The sequence below is a fragment of the Labrus mixtus genome, chromosome 16 (genome assembly GCF_963584025.1).
Source record: "Labrus mixtus chromosome 16, fLabMix1.1, whole genome shotgun sequence".
In the NCBI taxonomy this organism is placed as follows: domain Eukaryota; kingdom Metazoa; phylum Chordata; class Actinopteri; order Labriformes; family Labridae; genus Labrus; species Labrus mixtus.
Genome location: NC_083627.1, coordinates 7154080 through 7164855, shown reverse-complemented (window position 1 = coordinate 7164855; position 10776 = coordinate 7154080). Strand labels below are relative to the sequence as shown.

The window sequence follows — 10776 nt, the reverse complement described above, 5'->3', positions numbered from 1 at the left end:
TGAATGTGTGTGGTGGTGCAGAGGCAACGAAAATAAACATCTTGAATTCAATATTTTCCAATGTCCCCAATGTCGGCATATAGGCACATTTCAGGGGACCCCCCTGTCCCTTGAGGTGGTTAAGGTGTACAAATAGGCCTATCCAAACACTGGTAACACAAAAAAATACAACAGCCTAGAAACCAAACAATTGTTATAATATAGATGCATAAATAAAAATGTGCTTTTATAGTGGACATACAAAACTTCATAAACATACAGGTGTGTTCATCTTTGTGTGTGAAGAGCAGCAGACGTTTAGTCTACATGTGCAAACTTACTTTTTAAGTATTTTTAAACATTAATTTAATTTTCTTTAAACTTCAAGATATGGTTTTATTTGAAATTGAACTTGTGTTTCTACTCTCATGTTATTTTTATTTATAGTTTTTAGCAATGTTTCGTCATAAGGTGTTGCTTGTGCCCTTAATATTGACAGTCTATGCTTGCTTATTACTGTTTCCCCTTTCCTGTTTTAGTTTGTTGTTTTTAGGGAGCCTCTTCTAAAATCTGACCAGGGACTACAGCTGGAAACTAGCATTTTGACATATTCAAAGACATGTTATTAATTATGCACTGTCCCTGTTTGAAATAAAAATACAAATTAATTAAAATAATTCATTTTCAATCCCTATGTTTTCAACTTTCTGTAATAGTTTGACTGTCAGTAAAAACCGTTCATTTATTTTTTTTAATAAAGTTAATACAAAGTGATTAAGACCTCTTTGTACCTCGATGTTATTATTATTTTCGTTGTTGATGTTTTGTGAAGCTCCAACGGGGCAGTGATGACAAACCCGGCACTCCCTCTCTTCTTCCGGTCCTTGCCTGTGAGCCCAGGAAACCCCTCCGGAAAAAGAAAAACCGTCGTTTCAGCCAATCACCGGCGGAGTGACAGCGAGAACAGCAAATCGTAAAGCGCTTAGCCCCGCCTTCAGGATTGAGAGGAGCCCGGACGGTCATCAGTCCGTCACTTCTGTCTGCGTCCAGCCAGTCAGTAGGTCATTGTTTTAAAGTTCTCCAACACTTCACTCTCAACAATAACAACCGTCCATCATGAGGGAGATTGTTCACCTCCAGGCCGGCCAGTGCGGAAACCAGATCGGTGCCAAGGTAAGACGACCTGTTGAAAACAACTTTGATTTTTTTTTAATGTGAATTTCATCCTTAAAACTTTTTCTGGAGGCTCTTTTTTTGTTTTGATGCTGTAACAATAATAGAAAAACCCTAAATTCAAAAATAAAATCGACAAGGTTTCACATTTTGTATTTTACAGAACAAAACACACAAATGGTAAACATTTATTGTTTTGTATAAATAAATTAAATGACCAGACAGCATGAAGCCCTTTTGTCTGCAGATGAGCCCTCTGAGCCAAAGACACAGAAAACTATTTCCAGTGGTGATCCTATAGAGTCTGTTGGGGCCTTAGGCAAAAATCAATTGGGGGCCCCTCGAACCAGCGTTCATCAGCATCCTGGCACTCCTCTCTTCCTCTTCTTTTTCTCCTGTAGACGGATAGCTCCTCTTCATATTTATTTTTTTCCATTGCAGTAATGCGTGCAACGCTTGGCAGGGCAATGAGAGTGAGTGCTGTCAGATGGGGCCCCCTTAGGGAGGTTTCCTACCGTCATTACAAAATTTGCACATTTTAGCGCCACTGCTTCGGTTTAATCTTCAGCCCTCTGGAGCCCCAAGCAGTTGCCTGCCTTGCCTGTTGACAAGCAGCTCCTCTGACTATTTCATCACTCAACTCAAAAACTGTGGGGCCCCTGAAGTCCCAAAAAGTAAAACAAGAAAAAAAAATCTATTATGCCCACAAGATCATTACATATTAAGATATTACAACATAATTCTATATTGCACAGAAGATACTTAGATGTTCTCAAAAGTTGTCATCTAAATGCACAAAATGAAAGTTTTACATTTTTGGTACCTCAGGGGCTCCGCAGATTTATTTATCCAAAATGTCCATAAAAAAGTTTGTTTTGGGAGAAAGTGTAATTTATCTCTAGTGTGGTGCTCATGGTCACATCATACCCTTTATCCTGCAGAAACACTGTGGGTGTAGTTTGTTTTCTGGCCTTACTAGCACCATAATCTGTGTTTTTTTCCCCCATCAGCACCTAACCCAACATTAAAATAAATTAAAGAAACTTTACCTTCTTTTGTAAATAAGTCTGAAAAAATAAATGAAGAAGTATTCAAAGTAAGATACAGACGCAGTAAATCTCTGTTGAAACATCTCAGGTGACGGTTTTAAAGTTACCACAGAGTACAGTAAAGTTAAATAATGTATTGTTTTAGTGTGATTCTAAACAAACCTCATAAAGCCACTATCTGATCCCAAACAGTCTGAGGACTCTTGTTTTGATATTGTGTCTGTGGGATAATTCTACAGTAATCCTCTTATTGTGTTTATGCACATTGTGAAAACAGTGTCAATTCACAGATTTGGAACTGTTGACAAAACAGACACTCGGGTCATTGACCTGTGATTAATGAAGCAGACACGCGGGACCAGCTGCCGTCTTGGCCGCCTGGTGAGCCGGACTCTTTGTCGTTCAGAAAAAGAGAAAGGGGGAACGTAAGAGGAGAGGGCGGAAAGAAAGGGGAAGTTTGCTGAGGCAGAGGAGAGGAACGCAGCCGGAGGGGGGGAGAGGGGGAGAGGGGGGGGTGACACGATAACAAGTGTCTCAGTGTCTGCTCTCACAGAACAGACGAGGTTATTTAAAATATCTGCTTTTCCAGTCAGGGGGATCACATGCAAACGCCGCTGGCACCCGATTCATCAGCGACACGTGAACATGAAGTGATGATCTGTGTTTTTCTCCTGAATCAGCAGTTGAGCAGCTGTGCTTTAAATGTCCTTTGGTGTTTGTGCAACACATTTCCAAAGAGATAAAGAGTTCCCACTGCAGCTACAAACTGATCATTATAAATTCATTTCTCACATCGTGCAGGCTGATCTGTCTGTGGAAAACATAAACAAAGGCACCTTCTGTCTGTGCGCTATGAACCGCTCGCTTCGTCTGACACCAACATGGAGGCGGAGTCGACAGGCTTTGAAATGTTTTAGTTATAATCAATCTTTCTGATGATATTTAAAGAGGTGTTGGTATTCATTTCTGTCTGTTTTATTACAAAAAAACTTGTTAAATAATTTCTGTCTGGCAGTTGTTTGCCCTCACCTGATAATGTAACCGACAAAATGTGTTTTTGGACCTCAAGAACCTTTTTATAGTTCTAGGAACTGTTTGAACCCCCACACTTTTTATTGATTCTGCACCGCAGGAAGTATGAACTATTTTTAGTTCCTAGAGGAACCTTTTTAGCTCCTGCTTCAGAGTAGGTGCTCTCCCATCGCCATGGCGGTGCGAATGCAGATTGGAAAAAAAAAAAATCCCCCCCATGGCCGTGTCGTTCTCAGGGAACTCCCTTGTGGAAAGTTCCTCCTAAAAAAAAGTCCAAAGAACAGTTTGGTCCAAAAAACACCTACAATGTCAAAACACTCCCGACATCCTGAAGAGACATCTTGAAGCGTTTTAATGAATTCAGACTTTTGCGATGCGTTATTGCAATAACGATAAAATATGATTTTAATGTGCAGCCTTCACTCGGGGGGGGGGGGGGGGGGGGGGGGGGGGGGTGTGGACGATATGAGATGAGTTGTGGCAGCAGCATATGGGTTAACTGTGAGTCCACTTCTGGATGGTCCTGATCAGTGAAGACGAAGTGTATTTACAGCGGACTCAGTCAGGCCGAGGTCATCCTCATTTAACAATGGATTAACTCTGCGGGAACTCGCTCGCTTACACAACTCCATCAAACTAAACTCTGTGTCTGTCGGTCTCTTATGTTGCTTCATGACTGATAGAAATGACACAGAGGAGGAGATCAGCTTTCACAGCCGAGGTTTCAGTGACTGTCTGCTCCATGTTATGGTGACTCTCAGCCTTTTGACATTTTCTATTTCTTTAATATCAAGTATCGTAACCCGCCACACATCACAATGAGCGCTTCATCAGAATGTGTTAGTGTAAGGGATACCACTTGTAAAATGATGGTGTAATTGGAGCGTCTAGCCTCACACGATGTGGAAGGTGAAGGTTGAGCTATGTTCCCCAAATCCGCTCGACTGAACTTGTCACCTTGTTGCCATGGTGACCACAGGAGGTGAAACCAAGGACAGAGTCAAAGATGGTGAGGGAGGTGACAGCAGTGAAGATGAATAAAATGAGATTGCCTTGCCCACCGAGCTCGCTCTCTTTCCCTTTAACACACACACACACACGCACACACACACACACGCACACACACACACACACACACACACAGTCCCTGGCACAGATTAGGGTCAGTCGACTGAGCCGGTGTGGCAGTCTGTGTGCTGGTGTCTTAACTGAATTTGGCGTTAAAGTCTCGGTCTGTAAAAAACGGCCTGACTGAATGACCCTCACTCAGACTGCGAGTGGACACGGGAGCTGAAGTTGTCGACAAAGTTTGTGTTTATATGTGTTATTATATATTCTATCTGTAGATTAATCCAAGCAGACAATCCCCCTACAAGCTCTGTTATATTTATTATCAATCTAAAAAATTCTGTGACCTGTAAAGAAAACACAGCAGCCGTATGGGTGAAGAGACTTCTCCAACACAAACTAAACCTGCTACATTAATGTCATTCTAATCATGATTATACTACCATCTACTTTAGTGGTCTGTTTCTCATTCTGTGTTGGAGGATGTTGAGTTTAGTTTTTTAATCCAGCACATGTTTTAAATCAGATGCAGACTGTCTCGTCTCGCTGGTTTCGACACGTCAGCTGTGATCTGGATTAAAGATACAGTCCATTTTATTTCCAGCTTTGGGTTGGAAAGAACAAGTTGATTGTCTCCGTGTGCTTTGTGCATTTTAACACAGATTTTAATCTGTTTAAAACTGATGGACACCAAAACAGAGACAAGGTGACTTGTCAGCTGCAGAAAACTTTCTATTAAAAGGACGATTTCTGAGCAGAACATGTTTCTTTTTTTAGGCGATCTTGTGACTGTAGCAGGTAATCAGATGTTGGTGTGTTGTGTGTTAAGCACAGAGCGGTGATTGTGTGAACCGTTCTCCTCTTTCAGCCCGCAGTCATGCTCTTAATCTGTGCACAAAGACACGTCTCTGTGAGACATGTTTGCAGAACTGTGACTGAATAACCAGAAATATTTATCAAGGCTGAAGCTGCAAAGTCGGATGTTTCAGGTTTCAAGCTCAGTGAGAGGTGTATTATTTTTACCATCAAGACTTTAATATGAATGTTAAATTTATCAAGCTTTCGATCTGTTAACATTAATAGCAGATTAGTTGCACCCCCCCCCCCCCCCGTTACGGTGAGCAGCTTCTTTACTGATGATGTCATGACCTGTGTGTTTGTGTGTTCAGTTCTGGGAGGTGATCAGCGACGAGCACGGCATCGACCCAACAGGAAGCTACCATGGAGACAGCGACCTGCAGCTGGACAGGATCAGTGTGTATTACAACGAGGCGAGTGGTGAGTACGTCCTGACACACACTCACACACACACACACACACACACACACACACACACACACACACACACACACACACACACACACACACACACACTGAGGGCTGTGTGTGTGTGTGTGTGTGTGTGTGTGTGTGTGTGTGTGGTTAAAATGAGACGTCCCCCCTGTGGAGACACTGACTCACTGCAGCAGAAAGACACAAGACAGATAAATATACAAACACAGAACCATTAAAGCGGAGTACAAGTCACATCAGTCCAGGTTTAGGTCTGACCTGAGTCATACCAGCCCCCCCCCCCCCCCCCCCCCCCCCTTGTCTCCATCCTTACGCTCAAACTTAAACTAATATAACGTCCCCAAAATACTTTAAAAAAAAAGAGCCTCCTCTGTCAAACTTTAATACCTTTAAAACCCTGGTACAGAAGTTTGACTCCATCTAGTGGCCACATCCGGGAACTACACCCTCAAAGCACCAGTCATAATCTGAGTTTTTCCCCTCACATTAAACTGAAGCCTTGATGGTATTATTTATTTTCAAAACTACTGAATGAGAATCTCACAGCATTTACTCTTCTAAATCAAATATTTATCAGTCAAATAGAGGAACATTGTAGCCAAGGATGGATCTTCTTGATGTTCTGTTTGAACTTGTACCCGCTGGTGTTGCAGTAGTTAAACCTTGTCGTGTGAAAGAACAGTAACAGTTAACGTTTGGTTTTGTCTCCGTGTTCAGGTGGGAAGTATGTACCAAGAGCCATCCTTGTTGACCTGGAACCAGGCACCATGGACTCGGTCCGCTCGGGACCATTTGGACAAATCTTCAGGCCGGACAACTTTGTCTTTGGTGAGAAAGAACCCCGACAGGAGGAGATTTTGAATCTTATCTTTGCCCCAGGAGGTCAGAGGTCAGGGTGGGATACATATCCTGGAGGTCTCTGGGTTGTCACAATACCAGATCTCTTCAAATGTAACAGCATCAATATAAGGAGTCCTACACACCTGATGCTCTCTCTCTCTCTCTCTCTCTCTCTCTCTCTCTCTACCATTCTTGCTCAAAAGTTTCTTTTAATGCATTTTTGTGGTCATGTTTATCGGTGTTAGTAGTTCCTTTTTTTTTTAAATTTCCACAGGTCAGAGCGGAGCAGGAAACAACTGGGCCAAAGGTCACTACACAGAGGGGGCGGAGCTTGTGGATTCCGTCCTGGATGTGGTGAGGAAGGAGGCGGAGAGCTGCGAGTGCCTGCAGGGTTTCCAGCTCACCCACTCCCTGGGAGGAGGCACGGGCTCCGGCATGGGCACCCTGCTCATCAGCAAGATCAGGGAGGAGTACCCGGACCGCATCATGAACACCTTCAGCGTGGTGCCCTCCCCCAAGGTAACCACAGACACCCAGCTGATGTCCCCAAAGTCTTCCATGTTAATAACCATTATTTGTAGAGTATAAAGACTGAACATCAGCCAGCTGTTGACGCTCCTGGTCTCTGTGTCTTCAGGTGTCGGACACGGTGGTGGAGCCGTACAACGCCACGCTGTCCGTCCACCAGCTGGTCGAAAACACGGATGAGACGTACTGCATCGACAACGAAGCGCTTTACGACATTTGCTTCCGCACTCTCAAACTCACAACGCCCACCTACGGTGACCTCAACCACCTGGTGTCAGCCACCATGAGCGGCGTGACCACCTGCCTGCGTTTCCCCGGCCAGCTCAACGCCGATCTGAGGAAACTGGCCGTCAACATGGTCCCCTTCCCTCGTCTGCACTTCTTCATGCCCGGCTTTGCTCCTCTGACCAGCAGGGGGAGCCAGCAGTACCGCGCCCTGACCGTCCCCGAGCTCACCCAGCAGGTGTTTGACGCCAAAAACATGATGGCGGCCTGCGACCCTCGTCACGGGCGCTACCTGACGGTGGCCGCAGTGTTCCGCGGGCGCATGTCGATGAAGGAGGTGGACGAGCAGATGCTGAACGTGCAGAACAAGAACAGCAGCTACTTCGTGGAGTGGATCCCAAACAACGTGAAGACGGCCGTGTGCGACATCCCGCCGCGTGGCCTCAAGATGGCCGTCACCTTCATCGGCAACAGCACGGCCATCCAGGAGCTGTTCAAGCGCATCTCTGAGCAGTTCACCGCCATGTTCCGCCGCAAGGCCTTCCTCCACTGGTACACCGGCGAGGGAATGGACGAGATGGAGTTCACGGAGGCGGAGAGCAACATGAACGACCTGGTGTCCGAGTACCAGCAGTACCAGGACGCCACGGCGGAGGAGGAGGGAGAGTTTGAGGAGGAGGCGGAAGAAGATGCCTGAAGAAGAGTCACTGCAACGCGTGACGGAGAAGTAAGCGACCAAAACGAAACAAAAAAAATCTCAAAAAATGTGAAAGAGAAATGAAGGAGCGAAGCAGAGAGGGAAACGACGAAGACTTCCCGAAGAATTTGTAAAGACGGATCGAAACAATAACGCAAGAAAATTCCTGAAAGAGAAGCGTGATGAAACGAAAGAGAGAGAGAGAGAGAGAGAGAGAGAGAGAGAGAGAGAGAGATAAGAGAAACCAAATTAATGTGCCATCGTTCAGGACGCTTTGAAAAAAACTATCTCCACAAATTCTCAAACCAAAAAAAATTCAGCTTCACTTCCTTTTCTCCACATGTTGTCCGCTTGGACATTTCTCTGGATCCTGTCTGAGGGCAGGAGTCCACTGATTTATATTTTTGCAAACAGAAACAAGTATTCAAGTTGTAGTTTTGGTTGCAGGGTCTGAATTGGATACTTCTGCAACCGTCGATCAGAACAGGTGATTTTTCTTTGAAAAAGCAGGAGCCTCCTCAGACGCCAGCCAACGTCATGAGGAGGGTCACACGCTGCAGAACACAGGTCAGAGACGCGTGTTAGCATGTTAGCATTAGCCTCACCTGTTGTGGTAGCCAGATCTTATCTTGACAAGAAGCATCCCTGCTGCTGTCGGATTAGAGCAAAGTATGTTTTAAATTCACAGTTTTCCAATCACTACCAAAAACTGACAGAACATAAATTATTATAAGAACGTGAACAAAGTCATTTGATGTTCAACTCTGAGGAGGACAGGTTGACATTTGACGTCTTTAAATAAAAGTGCTAAAACTCACTTGGAAAAAAAAAAAGTGTGTCATCACAGTGAAGATCTACACAGCAGTCTTTAGTCATTAGAGAAGCTCGACACTACATTTCTGTTTATATCTGATCAGTATTTCATCCGCTAACTTGTTTCGTCCTGTGAATAAATGCACGAGTATACACTCTGAGCCACAGCGTTAAGCATTTTTAATCAGTATATGTGATGTGTAGCCATGTTGTCTTTGTGTCTTGTGTGTTTTACTTGATTCTTTGTTTACTTTTTTCTATTCCCATAGAACAAATTGAACTGGAGCTCCAGTGACTGTGAAACATTTGTGAGAAATAAAAAGTCATTTGTAGGAAAAAAAAAACTACACGAGTAGTATTTATTTATAAATGTATTGATGACCTGCTTTTAGTGTAGGGCTGCATGGGGGGTGCAGTGGTTAGTGCTGTCGCCTCACAGCGAGGAGGTTCCTGGTTTGAATCCCCGTCTGACAGGAGTCTCTCTGTGTGGACTCTGCATGTTCTCCCCGTGCAGGTGTTGGTTCTCTCCGGGTACTCCTGCTTCCTCCCGCAGTCCAAAGACATTCTGGTTAGGTTCATTAGTGACTCTTAATTGTCTGTAGATGTGAATGTGAGTGTGGCTGGTTGTCTGTCTCTTCATGTCAGCGTGATGTGATTGGCTGGTGAATAGTCGATGGTGACAGCTGGGATCGGCTCCTGATCCCAGTTAATCACATCAATCATATTAACTAACTTAATCATATTAACTGGTTATCATATTTCTGTGATATTTAACTTTAGTGCTGAATAAGAATGAGTACAAAGTAACATGATTTTAATGAAGCAGACCATCGCACAACTATATTAATTTTTTATCGGTATGAAACACAAAAGCAGCAGCAGTTTGAGGGCTCCAAGATTCAGGACCTCGGACAGCGTCAGCACCACATGTGGAGGGGTTCAGCTCTAAGATTCAGGACCTCGGACAGCTGCACCAAGAAGGACCAGGAACCATCTTGTGTGATATGAATCAGGTTATAAGGAAAGAAAGGCATTTAAACCTGCACATAAATGAATGTGCTTTAGAATTATTATGGACTGGTTGTGAAGAGAACACGCTGGACTCAACTTCGCTTTTTTTTCCTGCAGAGATTTTGTCTTCACAGGAGCCAGTAGATACCTTAACCAGAATCAAAGTTAATAAAACATAATGAAAAGGCCACTGATGCATCATGGGAATGTGATGTCCATTGTTCTGTCATGAATTCCTTCCCTTGTGTTTGCTGTTTCTGTTTTATCCCTGAGTTCATGGCCTACCGTGTTTCCTGTTTTAATTTGTATTTCTTCACCCCAGTATTTCCTGTTTTATTTTGGAGTTCTTTACCCTAGTGTTTCTTGTTTTATTTTGTAGTTCTCCGGTGTTTCCTGTCTTCCTGCCCTTGTGTATTTTCCCTCCTGTTTGATTGCCCTCATCACTTTCACCTGTGTCAGTTTGTCATGTCTAACCTTCTCCGTGTTGCCTGGTGAATTTTTTTGTGCTCTAGTGTCTGCTTGTTTCTCCAGAGTTTGGACTTTTTTGTTGTGCCTTGTTAATTCTTGTAATTTGGACTTTGTTAAGAAAGTAAGTTTTTGTTTTGCCTTTTTTTGGGGTACTTGACATGTTTTTTCAACGACATGTTCATGCAAAATGTTCTGCATCTCTGATGGTTTCTATTGCAATAAGCAAACAAGTGAACTAAAGAACAAAAAAAATCATGTTTCCTGCTGGTAAAAAACAAACAAACTAGTCATAGTTAATCAAAAACAAAGAGGAGGACCCACGTGCAAATAAGAAAACTAATTATTTTAAAGCAAAAGCTGAAAGAAAAATCCACAAAAGGGAACAACAAGCCTCAGAGAGCCTTAAAGAGAAAAACAGATAATACAGGTAGGTAGACTGACACAGAAGGGTCGAAAGACTTAATACAGGGGCCAATCAGACAGATGAAAGCAGTCAAAAAAGTTAGGGAAACACACAAACGGAGGAAGTAAGACGACATGATCCACAGGGGCAAGAACTTCAAAATAAAACGGGAAAACAAAGAAGTAAACCAGTAAGAA

The 10776-nt window shown here is 43.5% G+C and overlaps 1 protein-coding gene across 1 annotated transcript; it reads left to right on the top strand.

Moving 5' to 3' along the window:
- Nucleotides 1-987: 987 nt before the first annotated feature.
- Nucleotides 988-9041, top strand: LOC132990982 (tubulin beta chain-like). The gene is made up of 6 exons (XM_061059534.1): nt 988-1152; nt 5471-5579; nt 6312-6422; nt 6709-6953; nt 7072-8315; nt 8372-9041. Exons 1-5 carry the CDS (start codon nt 1096-1098, stop codon nt 7882-7884), a joined length of 1335 nt encoding a protein of 444 aa, XP_060915517.1. The 5' UTR covers nt 988-1095; the 3' UTR covers nt 7885-8315; nt 8372-9041.
- The last annotated feature ends 1735 nt before the right edge of the window (nt 9042-10776 follow it).